Genomic DNA, 21,569 nt, shown 5'->3' with positions numbered 1-21,569 from the left:
ATGTGGATTTGTCTCATGCTAACTTTGGTCACTTCCTTAAGGTGCTGTCTGTCAGGCTTTTCCATCATAAAGTTACTGATATTTTCATTTCTAGGTAATAATTTTTTTGAGACTATGCAAATATCCCTTTGCTCACTAATTTTAGCATCTGTTAATGATTTCTGCCTGTGATAGGAATTATTGTAATGTTTACCTAATGGTAGTTTTCTGCTTCCATTATTATTCTGTTTATTAGTTGTAATTCTACTGTGAGGAAGAGTTATTTTTCCCATTTATCTCTTCAGTGATTTATATCAGTATGAGTTTATTGGTATTTATTTTATGCCATTATTGTATATATAATTATATATAACATGTAATTATTATAATATTAATAATAATTTATTACTCAAAGTCCCAGCTTCAGCCCTTGGGAGCTCCTTCAAGTTGTCCCTTTCAACTTTTGATGTGCCCTTCCTTTTTTTTTTTTCTTTTTTTTTAATTAAATTATTTTCTTACTTCCTGTCACCACAAGATGACCCAGGCTCAGCTGTGTTTTCCTTAGCCCAGCCCCGAGACCGAAAGGGTTAGAAGCCCTTTCCTTCTCTTACAGAAGGCACTGCTAAAAACACCTTTTTTTTTTTTTTTTTAATAAAAATCATAATGAATCTGTGGATTGCTTTTGAGTAGTTTAGTAGTGTTATCTTAATAAATGTTAAGTTTTCCAGCCCATGAACCCAGGATGTCTTTCCATTTATTTGTTGTCTTTAATTTTTTTCAGGAGTGTTTAGTACTGCTTAGTATGCAAGTCTACAAGTCTGCATTGTGAGTGTGTAGAAAATCACCTGATTGTTCTGTGTTGTGTTTGTATCCTGCAACTTGCTGAGTTAGTTTATTAGCTGGGTGTGTGTGTGTGTGTGTGTGTGTGCGCGCGCGCGCGTACATGCGCACACGTGCACATAATCTTGTTAAAGTTTTCTTCATATAAGATGATATTGTCGGGGCGCCTGGGTGGCTCAGTGGGTTAAGCCGCTGCCTTCGGCTCAGGTCATGATCTCAGAGTCCTGGGATCGAGTCCCGCGTCGGGCTCTCTGCTCAGCGGAGAAGCCTGCTTCCCTCTCTCTCTCTGCCTGCCTCTCCATCTACTTGTGATTTCTCTCTGTCAAATAAATAAATAAAATCTTTAAAAAAAAAAAAAAAAAAAAAAAAAAAAAAGATGATATTGTCTGCAAACAGGTAATTTTCCAATTTGGGGTACTATTTTATTTCCTTTTCTTGCCAGGACTTCTAGAACTATATTGAATAGAAGCTAAAGGAGACACCTTTGTCTTCTTTCTGATCTTAAGAGCAAAGCTTTTAGTCTTTTACCATTAAGTAGGTTTTAGCTGTGGGGTTTTTATATATAACCTTTATCATGTTGAGGAAGTTTTCTTCTGGTCCTAGTTTATTGAGTGTTTTCATCATGCAAGGATGTTGAATTTTCTCAAAAGCTTTTCTGATTCAGTTAAGATGGTTATGTCATTTTTTTTTCTCTTTATTCTGTTAATGTGTTGTATTATATTGATTGATTTTGTATATAAAACCATTTTTATGTTCCAGAAATAAGTCCCACTTGGTCATGGTGTATGATCCTTTTAAAATGTTGCTGAATTCACTGCTAATATTTTGTTAAGGATTTTTTTTTTTTAAAGATTTTATTTATTTATTTGACAGAGAGAAATCACAAGTAGATGGAGAGGCAGGCAGAGAGAGAGAGAGGGAAGCAGGTTCCCTGCCGAGCAGAGAGCCCGATGTGGGACTCGATCCCAGGACCCTGAGATCATGACCTGAGCCGAAGGCAGTGGCTTTACCCCCTGAGCCACCCAGGCGCCCTGTTAAGGATTTTTGCATCAATATGCATAAGGGATATTGGTCTGTACTTTTATTTTCTTGTAGTATCTTTGTCTGGCTTTGCTGTCAGGGTCATGCTGTTCCATCGAATCAAAAAGAAGTAACCCTTTCTCTCCAGCTTTTTGGAAGAGTTTGAGAATTGATGTTCTGTAAACATTTGGTAGAATTTCCCAGTGAAGCCATCCAGCCCAGGGCTTTTCATTGTTGGGAGATAGTTTGATTACTGTTTCAAACTCCTAGTTAGAGAGCTATTCAAATTTTCTGTTTAGTTTCATTCAGTTTGGGTAGAATGTATGTTTCTAGGAGTTTGTCTGTTTCATCTAGATTAGCAGTTTGTTGGTGCAGAATTGTTTTTAAGATTCTCTTTTAATCCCTTTTATAGTGTAACATCTACAATATTGTCTCCACTTGAGTTTCTGATTTTAGTAATTTGAATCTTTTCATCTGTTTCTCTTTTTACTTTAGTCATTGTAACTAAAGTTTTGCCAGTTTTGTTCTCTTCAAAGAACCTTTTTTTCTTTTCTCTAATTTTTCCATTTTCTATTTCTCTTCTCTATAATTTTAGCATTTCTGACAAAGGCACAGAACTCCAAGTTTAGTTTTTCCTTTTTTCCTCATTCTTTAAGGTTAAGTTACTGATTTGAGATCTTTCTTCTTTTTTAATATAGCATTTATAGGTATAAATCTCCTTCTTGCGCTGTTTTCACTGCATCTCATAAAGTTTTGCTGTGTTGTGTCTTCATTTTCATTTATCTCAAGGTATTCTTTAATTTCCTTTCTGATTTCTTCTTTGACCAGTTAGTGGGTTAAGAGTGTATAATTTAATTTCCAGATCTTTATGAATTTTCCAGTTTTCATTCTGTTATTGATTTCTAGTTTTATTTTAGTGTGATTGGAAAAGATACTTTGTATGATGTCAGTCTTTTAAGATTTTTGTGTGTATGTGGTGTAACATATGGTCCATCCTGGAGAAAGTTCCGTATATGCTTGAAAAAAATGTGTATTTTGCTGTTGCTGGATGGAACTTTCTGTATATATCTATTAGGTCTATTTGGTTTATAGTGTTATTCTTTATTTGCTTATTTATCTGTGTAATTGTTCTACTCATTATTGAAAGTGGGATAGTGAACTCTCCAACCATTATTGTAGAATATCTAATTGTGCCTTGAATTCTGATAGTGTTTGCTTCTTATATTTTAGGAGTCTGACTTTTGGGTTATATTTTTTTATAATTGTTGTATCTTCTTAATGACCCCTTTTACCAATATAGTGTCCCTCTTTGTCACTTGCAACAGTTTTGATTTGAAGTCTATTTTTTGTTAATATTTGTATGGCCAGTCCAGCTATCTTTTGGTAACTATTTGCATGGAATATCTTTCTCCATTTTTTCACTTTCAGTCAATTTATATTTTTAGATCTAAAGTGAGCCTTTTGTAGAACATTATATAGTGGGATCCTCTGGGGGTTTTTAAAATTATCTATTCTGCCAATCTCTGCTTTTTGAATGGAGGGTTTGACTCATTGACCTTTATAGTGATTACTGAGATGGAAGGACTTCTTCCCTTTTGCTGTTGGTTTTCTAAATGTCTTCAAGCTTTTTGTCCCTCGTTTTCTTCATCACAACCTTTTTTTGTGGTTAGATTTTTTTGTGGCAACATATTGGAATTTCCTTTTGTGTATATTCTTTAGATTTTGTGTGTGTGTGTGTGGTTACGTGTTTGTCTTTCTATGAGTTGGTTACGTCTTTAAAAGTCATTTTTACTATTTTGTGAGCACGTGAGAACCTTTTTATATTGAAGAATGGGGTAACTCATGTATAGACACTGACCCAGCTTAAAAGTGGAAAATGTCCGAGGACAGATTTTAGGATTCTTTCCTTTAACTCCTGATAATTCACGTGAACAAATCCCAGGAAAAATTGGTTCTATTGCCTTTCTTTCTATCTCCTATAAAAATCCAAGTGACTTGTCTATACTTCCTAGTAATTATTTTGTTGATTTTGCTTATTATAAATACAAATCATATTAATTAGCTTTGATATTTTTTGAAAAACTGCTTTCAAAAATACCATCATGTGTTTGGCTAGGTTTTGACTGGCTTGGTTTAACTTTAATCTATATTTGGATAGTGCTGATTAAGCCCTCTGACTAGTCCCTTTCCTCACGGTCACCTCTGTATGAAAAAAATTACCATTTAAAGACTTATCCACACTGCCCCAGTATAGGTGACTGTGTATGTTCATGCCACGTATATTTTAAAAATAAGTGTATATCTTCTGTATTGTTCTCATAAGAGAAAGAGATATAATTTTAAGATATTATATTATTATTATTATTCCATGGATTCTTTGTTAAGATTATGATTGTATGTGACCTACATAAGCTTTATCATAACTGAACTCTTCCATCTATAATTTAAAAGACTTGATGAATTGCCGGATGGCTAGTTGGGTTATGAAGCCAATTTAGCCAATCAGCCTTCCTACTTGCCTTCCATTCATTTATTTAACATTTATCGTATGAGATACTGTGTTTGCTATGAAGATACGAAAATGAATGAAACAGTCCCTGCTCTAAAGGATGGTCTTTCAAGTGAGGTAACATACATGCAAATGGGGCAGTTGCAGGAATAACAATAACAAACACTGTTTGAGACAGAAAATGAAGTGCTTCCTGATTAAATATCTAGGTTACTTCTAGTAGACAGCATCAATTATGGAGCAAGTAGTCCTTGAAAGGAGGGCCTTTGAGTTTATTTATCCTTGAGGGCAGGTAGATTTTAGAAGGTAGAAATGTTGAATAACTGAGGTTGTTATTCCAAACAGGCTATGGAATGAACAAAACACATACAGCCCAGGCTTATTTGATCAGAAGAAGTGGTAGAAGAAAGAAGAGAGGAAAAATATGTCAAGAGAGGTAGACCAAAACCAAAGTTAGATGGCCTTTAAATTAAAGGCTAAAATTAGAGTTCCTATCACAGGCATTGGGGAATTTTGACATAATCAGAACCTTGTTTCAACTGGAGTGTGGAGGCTATGGAGAAGGGAGGCTAACTTCCATAGTCAGGGGCCTATCAACTTTTCACACTTGAAAAAAAACTGCTATGTAAAGGCTGCTTCACTTCTTCAAATAACTACAAAGCAGTGCTTGATACAAAGATATAGTTTCAGTTAGCAAGAAAGCCTTTCAGCCGTTTCCCTTTCTCCTCAGTTTATTTATTCCCAGCATCGTGTACCTGCGCTTTCCAGTCATGTCCAGCAGCCCCATGTGGCTGTTGAACACTCATAATGTGGCCCATCTAAGTTGAAATGTGCTATATTTATAAAGATAAGTCTTGGATTTCAATGACTTGGCAGGAAATAATGTAAAATACCTCATGAATATTTTATATGTGTTAAATGAGAGTGTTTTGGGGATTGTTTCAGGGCTCCCCAACACCACCCACATGTTAGGTGATTTGCTAGAAAGACTCACAGGACTCTGCATGTATTTGAAGAGTTACAGCTGAGATTTCTGACAGTAAAGGATATGTGACCAACAAATGGGAGTTACTGTCCGAGTCCTGTCAGAGAAGTCCTCACAGCGTTCCTCAATGCTCACTCCCTCGTATGAAGGACACACTGAGCATGTGTTTCTCCAGCAACAAAAAATGCAGTAACATAGACAGTGTCTATGAGACAATGTCCAGAGAAGCCCATTCGAGTTCAGCACCCAAGGTTTTTACTAGGAACTGGTCTCACAGACACTTCCTGCGTTGTCTGTACCAAAATTGTGGACTCACAGAAGGAAAGAAGGTATTCAGCATAAATGACATTGTTCACACAAACTCTAGGCATCATGAACCTTATCAGTCAGAACTAAGGGCCAACCTTGCACACAGACCCTTCTGAAGGTAGTGGCCTCAGTCCCGCTTAGTAACTCTTTTCTGCACAGATATATTGGGTTAAATAAGCTATTAGTAAAATTCATTCCAACTGTTTCTTTTTAAAGATCTTTATAATGTGGCTACTTGGTCACATTTTGGCTCGCATTGTATTTATTTTGGGCATCACTGATACAAATCTTAAAAGCAAAATTCTTCTCTAATGTGTTTTAGTTAAGGTATTTCTCTATAGACACTAATGATTTCTCCATCAGCACAGATCTGATAAGTAAATACGTGGAAAGTCTCCCTCAAGTTATATCTTCACAATAATCACTAAATATAAGACTTAGCTCCATATCCTAAATTTAGCTTTATTATCCATGAAGAACAGGAAAACTATCCCTCCAAAAATCAAAAAGTCATGTATATGATCAAATAAAGGACTTTGTAAGTTTTTATAAAACAAAAGTCCCAGTTTGGAAATCTCCTTTTAATAAGCACCTTAGAGAGCTCCAAATAGTACATTTTTATGTGCTCATCATTGATTCAAAGTGTTAAACTCTTGGGGCGCCTGGGTGGCTCAGTGGGTTGAGCCGCTGCCTTCGGCTCAGGTCATGATCTCAGGGTCCTGGGATCGAGTCCCGCATCGGGCTCTCTGCTCAGCAGGGAGCCTGCTTCCTCCTCTCTCTCTCTGCCTACTTGTAATCTCTCTCTCTGTCAAATAAATAAATAAAATCTTTAAAAAAAAAAAAAGTGTTAAACTCTTTTGTTTTTCTCTAAGCTATTAATGATGTGTAATTGTTATGAATCCATTCATGAAAACAATCAATATTTTAGAAAAGGTTTATATGGATGGACTAATTCTACCCATTATAGATTATAGATATGACTAAAATAATATAACTTGGCTAAAACGAATGATACAGAACAGTACTTCCCAAGCACTGAATACTAATATATATCTCACCCTTCAAGACAGGATATGGTTTTAGGAAAATAATTTCTAGGACTACAACTGTGAAAGCAGCAGAAGTTATTTTTGTTAGAATAAATCCATAATGGGATTCTCAGTGACATACTGCCTGTGGCGGTCCTGCAGGCCTCGTTGAGGGACAGACCATCTCTCAGCACCATTGCCACATCTCATGAGAAAGCGAGGGGGACTGAAAGCCTAACCCTTCTTCTTTCTCACACCATGACCCAGTAGAAAGTCCTCAGGCTATAAGTAGAAAAGAGTTTATAACTGGCACTATTTTTGCAAGTCTCTTTGTCCCTTACTTAAAATTCCAGTAATTCAACCATTTTTTATAGTTCTTAGTTGAAGTATGTCATTAGCATCCCATGTCAGTAACTGATACTTCAATTCTCTTTTTAAACAGCTCTGCTTGTCCACTGAAAATCCATAGAGCTTAACACATCTATAATTATGAGTATAATACATTTCTACAAAACAGTATCTGACGATGTCAGCGCTGCTTTCTAATTGCTTTAAATAATGTGAGAAGCAGTTGTAAAGAACTCTTTAATAAAAACTGAGGGTGTTTTCAACTCACTGTTCAATCAATGAGAAACACTGACCAGAAAACCTTTGTTCCCCCCTTTTGAGGATTATAAAGAGACTTCAAAATATTCTGTGTCACACAATGTTCTATGGATAAACTTTAAGACCTAATGATAGTTTGATTCAAAATCAGAATACCTAGAAGCCACAGTGCTGCTTATAACCTCACTCAGCCCATCTTGAAAATAGCTTTTGTTCCATATCTCTTTGTTTGTGAACTGGATAAGACTAGTAAAATTAGAGAGGTCAGTAGGTAATGTGATATAGTATGAAAAAGAGTTGTGGTATGACATATAAACAAAACGGAAAACCCCAGTTTTTAGAAGTATCCAAAACTACTGTGTGTTCTCTAGGCCACTGGTTATGTTAAAGTGCACACCTGAGTGTAATATAATTTTATGATCTATGGGACAGAGCTGAGGTAGTTACACTAGCTGATTGTGTACTGAAATAAAATACCAACATACCTTGTCCTTGGCTTTTCTGTCCTCAACCTAATGGCTTATTTACATAACTGGTATCTTTTGTCCTTAACGATAAGCTTTGAAACCATCAAGCATTTCTTTTCTTTTCTTTTCTTTTTTTTTTAAGATTTTATTTATTTATTTGACAGATAGAGATCATAAGTAGGCAGAGAGGCAGGAAGAGAGAGAGGAGGAAACAGGCTTCCTGCTGAGAAGAGAGCCCGATGCAGGGCTCTATCCCAGGACCCTGGGATCATGACCTGAGCCAAAGTGAGAGGCCTCAACTCACTGAGCCACCCAGGTGCCCCTAAGCATTTCTTAAAGAATCATGAAATACTTAATGGTTAAATAATACCATTTGGTGGATTCAGTCTCTGAGTAAAGTACTGGTTATATACATGATTCTTCTGAGAATAGAAGTATCAACATGATTGAGAATAGAAGTATCAACATGATTGAGACCACTAATTTCTGTCTCATCGATTTTATTTTTGTTTTTAAGATTTTATTATTTGATAATCTCAAAAAATCAAACTGAGGGTTGCCGGGGGGAGGGAGGTAGGAAGAGTGTAGTGGGGTTGTGGACATTGGGAAAGGTATGTGCTACGAAGTGTGTAAACCTGGCAATTCACAGACCTGTACCCTGGGGCTAATAATACATTATATGTTAATAAAAAATAAAAAATAAAAATTAAATGAATAAAAAATCAAATCAAATAAATATGTATTATTAACAACAACAACAAAATTTTATTATTTGAGGGGCACCTGAGTGGCTCAGTGGGTTAGGCCTCTACTTTCAGCTCAGGTCACAATCTCGGGGCCCGGGATCAAGCCCAACATCAGGCTCTCTGCTCAGTGGGGAGCCTGCTTCCCCCTCTCTCTCTGCCTGCTGCTCTGCCTACTTGTGATCTCTCTCTGTCAAATGAGTAAATAAAATCTTTTTTTTTAAGTCTTTTTTTTTTTTTTTTTTTTAAGATTTTCTTATTTGAGAGACAGAGAACACGAATGGTGGGGAGGGGCAAAGGGAGAGGGTGAAGTAGACTGCCCACTGAGCAGGGACCTTCCCCCGCAACACGGGGCTTGATCAAGACCTGAGCTGAAGGCAGACACTTAACTGACTGAGCCACCCACGTGCCCCAGTCTCATTGATTTGAGAACCAGAAGTCTGAAATACCCGGTAGTCCAGCCCACTCATTTAAAAAGAGGAAGCAGAGACCCAGGGAGTCAGTTAAAATTTTAAGTTAGACAGGTTAACTAATAACAGAAACAATTTTTATTAATTACTAGTCCATCATTATCTCTTCTCTCTGTTTCATAGCACTATTTCCCAAACTCACAGTTCTTAGCTATTTTATTTTAAATTCTTGAGTCATTAGAGCCACCTAGGGGTTATTATACTTGAACAGGAGTGGGTAAGTACCCAGCAAATAAGAAAGTCTAAAAGTTTTTTTACAAAGAGTATTTAATTGTATATGGATAAAACTCGTGCTGAAACTCAATGTAGTTTATAATGGGGAAGGAGAAGGGTTTCACCAATCCTGGCTCATAGTAGTTAATCATCAATGATTAGCCTGCTGAACTAGAACTTGGGTGACTTTTACCTTTTGGGGATTCTGCCTTAGAGAGAGATTATATATTTGCCCTCTAATCTCAAAGCAATTTTGGGTGTTATTTTTTGTTTTACTTGAAGAATAACTGACATTCATCCAATATGGTATTAGTTTCAGTGATTTGATATTTACATACATTATGAAATGATCACCACAATAAGTCTAGGTTTCATCTGTCACTATACAAAGTTGTTACAATATTATCGACTATATTCCCTGTGCTGTACATCACATCCCTGTGACTTACGTATATTATAACTGAAAGACTGTGCCTCTTAGGCCCCTTGCCCTACTTTGTCCTGTCTCCCCATCCCCTTCCCTCTGGCAACCATTAGTTCTCTAGATCTATGTGTCTTTCTGTTTTGTTGGTGAATTTGTTTGTTTTAGAATCCACATATAAGTGAAATCATATGTATTTGTCTTTCTCTAACTAATTTCACTTAGCATACCCTTTCAGTCTATCCATGTTGTCACAAATGGCAAGATCTCACTCTTTTATGGCTCAGTAATACTCCAGTTTTTGTTTTGTAGAAACATTTTCATTTTTATTAACATAACGTTTTAGTTGTCTCAGTGGTACAGGTCTGTGATTCATCAGTCTTACACAATTCACAGCATTTGTCATAGCACATACCCTCCCCAATGTCCATCACCCAGCCACCCCATTCCCCCAGCCCCCTCCACTTTAGTAACACTGTTTCCTGAGATTAAGAGTCTCTTATAGTTTGTCTCTCTCTGGTTTTGTCTTGTTTCATTTTTCCCTCCTTTCCCCTGTGATCCTCTGTCTCGTTTCTCAAATTCCTCATATCACTGAGATCATACGAAAATTGTCTTTCTCTGATTGACTCATTTCGCTTAGCATAATACCCTCTAGTTCCATCCATTACTCCAATTTATATATGTATTGCATCTTTTTTTTTTTTAAGATTTTATTTATTTATTTATTTGGCAGAGAGGCAGGCAAAGAAAGAGGAGGAAGCAGGCTCCCTGATGAGCAGAGAGCCTGATGCAGGGCTCGATCCCAGGACCCTGGGATCATGACCTGAGCCAAAGGCAGAGGCTTTAACCTACTGAGCCACCCAGGCACCCCTATGTAGTACATCTTTATTCATTCATCCATTTATGGACACTGAGGTTTCTGCCGTATCTTGACTATTGTTAATGATGTTGCGGTGAACATAGGGGTGTTCTATATCTTTTTGAATTAGGGTTTTCATTTTCTTTGGATAAATATCCAAGAGTGGAATGGCTGGATTATATAGTAATTCTATTTTTAATTTTTAACTTTTTGAGGAACCTCAAAACCTCCATACCGTTTCCCACAGTAGCTGCACCAGTTTGCATTCCCACCAACAGTGCACAAGGGGTCCCATTTTTCTACATCTCCACTGACACTTATTTCTTGTCCTTTTGATAATATTCCTGTGGTCTCAATAAATACCTATTTTTCCAGCCCATCTTCAGAGCCAAATTGAGAAATACCAGATTTCTGGTAAAATCTGGTAAAATCAAGCAGGTGGATACCAAACAGTCTTGTTTGTTTGTTTGTTTATGTTTGCCAAACTGTCGGTTTTATTACTGGTGATGCAGTTGGACAATGTGTATTGTGTTGTATTCCAAAACTTCCTGTGTTTGTAACCTAAAGAGAAAGCCTTCTCTTTAGAGGGGAAAGAAATACTAAATTCACTGTTTTGATAAGGTTCATTGTACATTTGTTTTTTAAAAAGATAATATTTAGGGGAGGAAATCCAGTTATTATTAGTCCTATAAAATTTTATGTATTTCTTTTCATCTTGAAAATAAGCTTTTAAAAAAAATATAAAAATATTTGAGGTCTATCAGTATAATAGAGAGTGGTGTTCAGTTTTCTTTCTTTGATGAGATACCTATCATAAATGTAGAATTTTTTAGACAGGAAATGCATTTTGCTTTATTATATTTCTGGAAGTCACAATGATTAGTTGATTTTTACGGGCTTCTGTGAATGTGAGAGAAAAGCCATCATGCCTCCTGGCTTTCAGATTCTTGTGTATATGTCTTTATACTGAAAAACACACTATTACTATGTTGGTACTTTTGTCTCCAGTCCAGGACTTTATTTCTTAATAGAAGTAAACACACCGAGTCATAATGTAGTGTAACAAATGTTTACATATACAGGAGAAGTGTTAAATAGAAGCACATCTTAGAGTATGACAGGAACACAGGAGTCACACTAGGTACCTAGGAGAATTGAGGGAATCTTCACAGAGAGGGCTGCATTTTCAGTGTTCTTGAAAGATGAGCAGGTAGTCACCAGGAAGGAAGGAGGAGACATTTCAGGCTGAAGAACAGAACAGTTTACATAAAACACGAAGTTACATGGTATATAGTCCATATATCTTTATCATTTTAAAAAATTTAACTTACAAATTCCAAGGAGTGATTTTTTTTTTTTTTCTGGTAAAATCTACGTAACATAAAATTTGCTGTTGTAACCATTTACATAAAATTTGCCGTTGTAACCATTTTTAAGTGCGTAGTTGAGTGGCACTAGGTACATTCATATCTTTGTGCACCCATCAGCACTGTCCATTTCCGGAAATTTTTGAGCATCCCCGGCTGAAACTGTCCCATCCAACGCCCCATTCCCCTCTCCTGGGGCCTGGTAGCTGATGTTCTCTCTTCCTTTCAATGAACTAACACGCTGGATACCTCCTATACCTGGACTCATACATAATTTGTTCTTTTGTGTCTGGCTTCTTTCAAGCATGTTGTCTCCAAGATTCATCCATGTTGTAGCATTTGTCAGAATTTTCTTCTGAATTTTAACCCTGAATAATAGTCCATTACTTATGTGTGTACCTCACTGTGGTTACCCATTCACCCATCAACAGACATTTATTTAGGTTGTTTCCGCCTTTTGGTGGAATAATGCTGCTGTAGGCTTTGTGACTAATGCTGCTGTGATCACTGGTGTACTCTGTGTTCGAGCCCCTGCTTTCCAGTGTTTGGGGTATGCACCTGGGCGTGGAATTGCTGGAGCAGACAGTAATGGGTGGGAATTTGGGGGAAACCCCATCCTGTTCACCACAACAGCTGTACTGTTTCACATTTCCCCCAGCAGTGCACCAAGGGTTCCAGAGTCTCCACATCCTCACCAACATTTTCTTTTAACATTTTGAAAAAATTTTCCAGGCTGTATGCTAGTTCCGTAAGCACCATGGCAAATGTATTCATATTCTCATTACGCTAAAAATGACGTTTGGCACCCAGCTGGAGTAAAAAGTGTTTACCTCAGACCATCTCAGAGAGTACTGGCCCTTGTCTTACTGCGTCTCTAGTACAGAGGGTACTCATGGAAGGAGGAAGGGTCAGTAAACCAGGATGAGTTCTTAGCAACAAACTTCTTCTTTCCTGCAGCTCCCTGCACAGGTAGCACTTTCTTCTGCCACAGCAACATGTGCATCAATAATTCTTTAGTCTGTAACGGTGTTCAGAACTGTGCATACCCTTGGGATGAAAATCACTGTAAAGGTGAGTGCGCTGGCAAAGGCCAACCTTTTTGAGAGAAAAGTGGCCATTGCCCTTCATTAAGAAACGCTTAAAATGTTCTCTATAACTGTGCTTAGCATAGCTGCTTTGGCCCAAATGGAAACATAGAATATAACTGTTCCTTTAAATAGATCATGCATCTCTGGTATGTGGTAAAAGCAAAGAAAAAATATTTATTCTCAATGAAAGTATTCTTTTTTTTATGTACTATGTTTTTTATCTGAAGTTGTTCAAAAATCTGTCACGGTATTTCATGCGTTATTTTAGTCATTCGTATTGTAAAGATACCTTATTCTCAGAATAATTTAGAAAGTGACCTAATATTTTTAAAATTATACAGTAATACTATTTAAAAATACTGATGGATTCAGTCTTAAAAAGCAGTAAAAGCAGGCTAGTAAGAACTGCTTTTTCATTTTATAAAATTTTCTATGCTATATTTCTAGTGTATATCTAAGGTGACTTGTGGTAATAACTGAATATCTACAGGCATTGTCAAATCACTATCTCAGTCTTAAAGTTTACCTGCCTTCTATCCTCCAAGAGTTCAGTGAATATCTTACTATGAGAATTTAGTGTGATCTGATATGGCTTAAGTACTTGACTTGAAGTATTTTCAGATAATCATTCAAAGGTTGGATCTTGATGATATACCTCAATGGGTTAGCTTGGTCACTTTAGTCCTGTCTTGCTGATGGCCATCAGTAGAAATACTGTGGGGGAAAAAAAAGAAAGGAATACTGTGATATACTTAAATGTGGCAGTTGGCCAGACACCACAGAGCAGAAAGCTGACCTGACCTGATAGAATAAGAGTATTTCTTTGGGCATTTCCTCTATATTCATGTTTTTATTTTTCTATTTTATTTTTTTAAGATTTTATTTATGTATTTGAGAGAGCACAAGTGAGGGGAGAGACAGAGGGAGAGGGAGAAACAGACTCCCTACTGAGCAGGGAACGCGATTCGGGGCTCGATCCCAGGACCTGGAGATCATGACCTGAGCTGAAGTCAGACGCTTGACCAGCTGAGCCACCCAGGAGCCCCTAGATTCATGTTTTTAATTTGATTTGCAAATTGTATGCCTTCATGTACCTTCTGAGTAAAGAACCAAGTCCTTTTTCTTTTATGTAATCTATCCGACTATATTGTTGGTTCGTTTAACCAGAAATCTTAATGGGATTGTTTTATTTGTTTATAAACCTAATTTTAAATGGCATCATCTGTAGTATATTTGACCCACGTGTTCTGCTTTACCTAAAAATATTTTACCAACTTGTGACAGAACCCAATGAATTTTGAAAGGCTTATTGTTTCTCTTTCTACAGAAAAGAAAAAAGCAGGACTGTTTGAACAAGTCACTAAAACCCATGGAACAATTATTGGCATCACATCAGGGATTGTCTTGGTCCTTCTCATTATTTCTATTTTAGTACAAGTGAAACAGCCTCGAAAAAAGGTCATGGCTTGCAAAACTGCATTTAATAAAACTGGATTTCAGGAAGTGTTTGATCCTCCTCATTATGAACTGTTCTCCCTAAGGGACAAAGAGATTTCTGCAGACTTGGCCGACCTGTCAGAAGAACTGGACAACTACCAGAAGATGCGGCGCTCCTCCACCGCCTCCCGCTGCATCCATGACCATCACTGTGGGTCACAGGCATCCAGTGTCAAACAGAGCAGGACCAACCTGAGTTCCATGGAACTGCCTTTCCGAAATGATTTTGCACAACCACAGCCAATGAAAACATTTAACAGCACCTTCAAAAAAAGTAGCTACACTTTCAAACAGGCACATGAGTGCCCTGAACAGGCCCTAGAAGACAGAGTAATGGAGGAGATTCCTTGTGAGATTTATGTCAGGGGGCGAGAAGACTCTGCACAAGCATCCATATCCATTGATTTTTAATCTTCTACTAAGGGGACATTAGTTATTAAGTGTGTACGTATGCAGTCTACTGAGCACCCGTACTCCAGCCGCCAACCCTTTTCTCCTATCAGAACTAGAAGACCTTCGTTCCCACTAACCTACTGTAATGGTGAAGCTTTTATTGTCTCAGGCAGCCTATGTGTTAAACCAATCAAGGGACCTGCTCCAGTCCATGAACAAAGTAACAGTCACTATTGCTTGGTGTCACACACACAAGGTACGAGCAAAACCGTATCTGAAGAGGGGAATGGTGGTGCTGAGCCTGGCTCAGGCTGCCTATTAGGCTCAGCAACAAGAAACTGCTCTGGTTGATACAGCTTGTCAACATTTTGATCCCACAATCAGTTTAAAAATAAGATTCATCTCTACATTCCTTTTGTTTTTCTTTTCTTTAAATTTAATTTGTTTTTTAAGTCCATGATTTGACCATTTTGGTTTCTTAAATATGGTTACTGTACCACACATATTTCAATACAGGCATTTGTTCTAGAATTTGTCAAAATATAACTTGTTACTGTGCTAAGTGCCAATGAAGACCCAGAGTTCTGTTGCACCCATCTGTTTCTTCTTGACTAATTTCTATACTGCTGCCTTTTAATTACTGGATCCTTAGTCCTTATCTTTTGTGAATAGTAGATGATAAGATTTATCACCTTTAAGTCATATTTTTGTCTTACAGTAGAAGATTTCATAATCCTGGGATATATGCACCCTTGCCCATCATGACTAAAAACTTGAAAAAGATTAAAACTTCTAGAAATTCTTTGAATTTTCCCAAATTTGGTCACATGCAGTGGTGGCCTATTCATTCCTGTGCGCAATGTCGTTTCTTTCATTTTGGGGGAGGCCTGTAATTATGTTTCTTTACAGCATTTCTCATCACCAGATTTGTGTTTCCTGATATTTTTATAAGAAGATGATTTTGCTCCCTTTGTACTGGTATATGTTATGGCATATAGTAGCCAAGGTTGTATGATAGTTCAAGGAAAATTCCTGAGAAACTCTAAGAGCCTTCAGATTGCTTCTTACTTGGGACAATACATTTTTCTAGTTCTTACCAAGAATAACAACTTCCACTTTTTTTTAAACTGCACTTTTGACCTTATGTTTTTTTATGGTATATAAACAATAATTTATAAACATGATATAAAAACTCATTGTGTTTTTTTAGACTTTTGATATTATTTGATACTGTGCAAACTTTATTAAATCAAGATTAAAGACCTACACGAGAGATTTCTTCCAGTGTTCACATTAGTGGCTTTGTATACAAATATGCTGTGACGGAACTACACGTATTAACTTATTGTAAAGACCTTGGTAATGTGTACATAAGCTTTTGTTTCCTTTTGTTATTCCATTTAGTTTCTGATAAATTTTTCACTGTGTGTTATTTATTCTAAATCACTACACAAATCTTATATTAAAATATACATTGTTACATGATTCTTCAATCATGTTATTGCACTGAGATTTTGAATCTTAAGATAAATATGGAAAGAAATCTGTTTATCAAATTATAACTAATACAGACATGCCATTTAAAAGAGGTCAATTCTCATTTTGATATTTTTTGTAGTAAATTCTCAATGAAATGAGAGATTGAGGTTTCACTGAATTTCATTGATTTTTTTAAGATAGCACATCTATGGGTTTTCTCAGATTAGTGAAAACTGGGACCTTTACATATGATACATATAAAATACCCCTTCAAGATGTTTCTTATATCACATTTTTCGTTTTTTAAAGTACATAATATCCAGGAGATAAGAAAACCTATAAATACTATATATTCATGATTTAACATTTTTTAAAGTCAGCGTAATTTCCTGTTTTAAAAATACAATTTTGGAAGGTAGAAAGACTAAATGAATGTAGTATTCATTGATCTAATGAGCCAGAGCCAGATAAGATAGAAATTCTTTCAGTAGCTATGTTGAATAGGCATTCTAGTAGTAGTTAGTAGCCAGCCAACATTTGAACAGCATAGTAAATATTTAATATAACTGTGATCTCATTCTTCATGCTCATGAAGGAAAACTAGCATATTTTCTATGTAAAATTATATCCATTACAAAAACAGCTGTTAAGTCCATCTTTAACACATACATTGTAATAGAAACTAATACAGTATGCTTAACTACATTAACTATAGTCACTTGTAACTATATTTTTTGAAATGTGTATCCTATTTTCTTTTAAAAGGGCATGAAGAGGCCTACAAAATAGAGCCTTTAAAGAAGACATTCAACATTAAAACAGCATAGAACTACGTAGCTTCAGGCAACTCCACTTAGCAAGTAAAGCTTGGACAACAATTTTGGTTCTAAAGTTTCTGGCTGCTAAAAGAAATGAAATAGTTTTTGTTTTTCACAGTAGAGGACCCAAACTTATCTGCAGAGACTAGCTTTCTCTTCAACTAAAGAAAGAGGATCTTTATATAGAACAACATTTCCTCAGAATTTAAAAAAAGATGCAAAATGCAGAGAGATGTCAGAACGGTAAATCTTTATCTAGTGAAGGCACATTTTAATACAGTCTAAAATCATCGGGTTTGGATCATTGTGTCTTACGGGGGTTAGAACTGAAGAGGCAGATGATCAGTATCCGCTGAGCCAGCCTTAAACTGCCACATATTGTAGGCCTTCATCGAAGTATAGATGGGTATGAGGCCTTGTTTAAACATTTTTTAGCCAAACATTTACTTGGCGGTACACTACAGGAAGAGAAGAGAATGAAACTTTTCTTAGGCATTATTACCAGCACAATGCTAATCGCTGTAATATATAGTCTCTCATCTTTGAAGTCGGTAAGAAAACTTTACAAATTGTTTATTAAAGTAAAAGCCATAAATTTTAGTAATGGAAGATGAACTTTAGCCATCTTGTTGAAGTTATTACACCCTTCACAGAAAATATAGAAGCCAGTTGTTAACCATACAGTGGAAAAAATGGAAACCTGGAGGGGAGAATATCTTCAGTTCCTAAGTGGCCCTAAGAACATCTCCAGTGCTGGGTTTCCTTTCACCTACGATCCTGAGTTTAGCACAAGATCTCAACACTCAAGTGCCCACAAATTGCAGGAAACTCTGAGCCCAACATCTGAAGTGTGTACAAATGCACCTTTTGTGCAGGGAAGTCTTCAACGTAAAGGGTTAACAAAAAGCAGAAGATTTTCCACCTTTTACAACACGAAAGAGATTAAGAAGGCTCCTTTCACTTTGACTTGTTAACAGCTTTTGTGTCTGTCTTTGTCATGTTGCATGTAATTATTAGGCATTAAAAGAACCTCCTACATGTCTGCTTCTGAACATTTTTATAGTTCTGCTGTTGTCTGATGAACAGGATAAATTAGGTTTCAGGAGTGTGTGGAGTGATGAAACAGGAGAGGAGAAAAGCCTAGTTGTGATTCCAGGAGTGATTCTCAAAGGGGATTATGCCCTCGTACAAAATGGTGTCTGCTGTGCTGTTCATGATGAGAAAGGGACCTTGAGTTTGGGGGCTTTTAAGATCTAAGAAAGGTGATCTGTTCCAACTTCACGAAGGAGAATTCTGAGGCCCAGAGAAGAGGAGTGAGTACCCATATCTCAGAACCAGTCCTATACTCTTGCCTTGCCTTTGCTGTTTTTCCCCTGCTTTAGCTGGCTGCCAAGTTTTAAAGGTCAAGCAGCTCTAAACAGCAGCCCAGATGTCCCATGTAAGCTTGTCGGTCATTCTGATTTAAAATGTAATTTATTCTATAGTAATTTTTTTCAAAGCATTTTACTTTTTTTATTTTAAATCTATGTAACACTATTCTATAATTTTGTTGCCATGACTTCTTGGCATCTGCAAACTGCAAGACAATTACTGTGAATTCTTAATAAACAATGTTAACAATTTATAGGTTTGGCACTAGATTTTTAAAATAGCTTCAGTGTTTTGCTTTTGTCATCTTTATTAAATCTAAAGGAAACAATGTATACTCTAGAAATTAAAGATTTGTGTGCTGTATCTCTTGAGTTTGGCGAATGATTTGAGTTCTGAGCCACGGTGACAAGTTGACCTCAGATGGTCCCTTCAAAATCAATTTCCCATGTTTTATATACCTCAACAAATTAAAAATTCTGAATTTGCTTTTTTTAGTCACTTTTTATATACTTCTGTGATTTGTTTAATGACTATAAAAACCCAAGAAGCTAATGGCTGGGGTGCATGTTTAGTATATACTGTCTTGAGTAAATTCTTTTTTAGATTCTGTTTATTTCAGAGAGAGAGAGGAGGGACAGGGAGAATCTCAAGCAAACTCTGTGCTGAGTGTGGGGCCCGACACAGGACTTGATCTCACAACCCTGAGCCAAAGCCTGGAGTTGGACGCTTAACTGACTGAGCACCCAGGTGTCCCTTAAGTATATGTTTTTTTAAAGCAGTGTATTTTGGGTGCCTGGGTGGCTTGGACGGTTAAGCGTCTGCCTTTCGCTAGGGTCATGATCCCAGGGTCCTGGGATCGAGTCCCGAATTGAGCTCCCTGCTCAGCGGGGAGCCTGCTTCTGCATCTGCCTCTCTCTCTCTCGCTCTGTCTCCCATGAATAAATAAAAAATAAATAAAGCAGTGAATTTATAGAGATGAATATCCAGACCATGTAAGAACTCTTCTATGTAATCCTGGATTGGATGCTTCACAGTAAAGAATATGACCCTTGAACTGGAAATAGACCTTATTTTTTTATTTCCTTGCTTGTCTCATTTTCCAGAGTCTCTAGAATTGGCAAAGAATCCTTTTTCCTTGTAGGGAGAAGTTGGCATTTCCTACCCAACAGCTTCCAAAGTAAAATAATCTTAGTTACAATAAAAAGTAAAAGCATCCTTAGGCTCTTAGACCATTTAAATCTTCAAATTAATCTTCCAGTGAAGTTAAAAAAAATTTTTTAAGGTGAATTTAGTGTTAGGTTGCCTACCAACGCAGTGTGTTACCGACGTGGCAGTGAGGACTTTCTGAGCTGGTTGTTAGAACACAGTGTCCTATTGAGGTGCAGAGTGCATCAATCACGGCCACAGCTTCGAAAAGATGGATGAGTAGATTTCACAAAAGGTGTATACTGAGGAGAAAGCAAAGAAAGGCAAAAACTCCAAGCTTTGCAATCATACAGACACAGATCAAGGAGCAAAGAAAGACGAAAGAAAAAAGTAGTTACCACTGGCCTGTCTCTGCAAATAGCTACAGAGCAATTTTACTTTCTGTGTTATTTAGGATCAAGAAACAGCTTTTATCTGAAAGTGCTTTCACCTGCCCAGCTTTGTCATACTCTGTAACATCTGGTGCCAGCAGGCCACTGAGCCGGTACATACTTTATTGAAACATTATGAGTAACTGCTGATTGCTAGAAGGAATTTTTATCAGAAATCTAGGTATTGAACCATGCTTTTCAAATGTTCTATTCTTCAACTGATGACTTTGTCCTATTATATTAAGCAGTGTTTCAGAGAAGTATTCACAAATTTTGAACCGAAAAATAGTCACATGAATTGTAGGGAAGTTCTTTCCAGACTCTTAGAAGACAGTTAAGCTCTGAAAATGTTCACAGCTAACAATAGTGAACTTGCTGCAGCGTCCTCTGGTTTTTACATTCCTAGTCTAAAGGCAGTCTTATTTCTTCTGTCATGTATTTTTAATATAAAAAAATGAGTAAAGCTTGTGGAAGGTTTCTAGAATGGCTCCCATGATCCCTGCCTCCTGGTGTTCACAAGATTGTATCATTCCCTGACCTTGAGTGTGAGCTGGATCTGGGAACTGCTTCCAGTGAATGTGCCGAAAGTGCCATGTCACTTCTGAGACCAGGTGACAGGCTGGCTTCTGTCTTGCTCACCCATTAGTAGTTTTGTGATTTCCTACTCAGAATGAAGCCAATTGCCATGTGCTGAGCTGCTCAATGGAGAGGCCCATGGGATAAGAGATGGGGATTTCAAGCCAACAGTTAACATGGCACAGAGGCCCTCAATCCACCCACCTTCAAAGAGACGAATCTTGCCAGCAACATGCCTGGAAGAAAATCCTCCGTACATGGGAGCCTTGAGATGACCACAGACAACACCTTGATTGTATCTTGTAAAAGACCTTGAATACCAAGAGAGATCACTGATCAGAAATCCAAGATGTGTACTATTTCAAGCTGCTGAACCTTGGGAAATTTGTTACACAGCCATCAATAACTAATACAAAGCTAGAAAAGGACAATGGCTATCCCAAATAGACCCCAGGGGAAAAGTAGTTGATGAAATTTAACATGATGTTTTAAGTTGAGAAAAAAAAAAAAAAGTCCTCAAAGCAATGGGCATATCATCCTGAATCTGGCAACTTGGAATAAGGAGAGTTGGTCTTCCTCCAGCATGAACCTGTCAGCAACCTTGCCTCCCTAGCCACAGATAAAAACTCTTACCTAGATCTGTTCTCTCCGAAATATGGCAAAATACAGGAATTTGATTCTATATTTGAATTGTAAATTATGTTAAATTCTAACTCTTGAATAGTGCCCCTTTTAAGTGACTCATCAAGTCTCCTTTGAGTAAAATGAAATTATCTAAAAATGAGTAAAGGATAAAATTCTATTCAGATTCTATATGATATTCCTATAATCCAGTCAACATCTTGCTCATTCCTAATCACATTAACAGTTTATAGACTACAGGGCTGGTTATAACTCTATCATTACATGAAAAGGTGATTTTTTTAAAAAGATTTTATTTATTTATTTGACAGA

At 36.9% G+C, this 21,569-nt stretch overlaps 1 protein-coding gene across 4 annotated transcripts in view; it reads left to right on the top strand.

Annotated features, from left to right (window-relative positions):
- NETO2 (neuropilin and tolloid like 2) overlaps window positions 1–18,825 on the top strand; it is a 63,527-nt gene extending 44,702 nt beyond the window's left edge. For 2 of the 4 annotated variants that reach the window (XM_045076024.1, XM_045076023.1), the window contains exons 8-9: window positions 12,774–12,887; window positions 14,232–18,825. In XM_045076024.1, the coding sequence (XP_044931959.1) occupies window positions 12,774–12,887; window positions 14,232–14,812 (695 nt within the window). In that variant the 3' untranslated portion in view covers window positions 14,813–18,825. The remainder of the gene's footprint in view (window positions 1–12,773; window positions 12,888–14,231) is intronic. The other 2 variants (XR_006605571.1, XM_045076025.1) reach the window with 2 other exon arrangements.
- The last annotated feature ends 2,744 nt before the right edge of the window (window positions 18,826–21,569 follow it).

The sequence above is a fragment of the Mustela putorius genome, unplaced genomic scaffold (genome assembly GCF_011764305.1).
Source record: "Mustela putorius furo isolate JIRA1106 unplaced genomic scaffold, ASM1176430v1.1 tig00000174_pilon_pilon_pilon, whole genome shotgun sequence".
In the NCBI taxonomy this organism is placed as follows: domain Eukaryota; kingdom Metazoa; phylum Chordata; class Mammalia; order Carnivora; family Mustelidae; genus Mustela; species Mustela putorius.
Note: the sequence above shows the minus strand (reverse complement) of the source record. Positions and strands in the feature narration are given on the sequence as shown.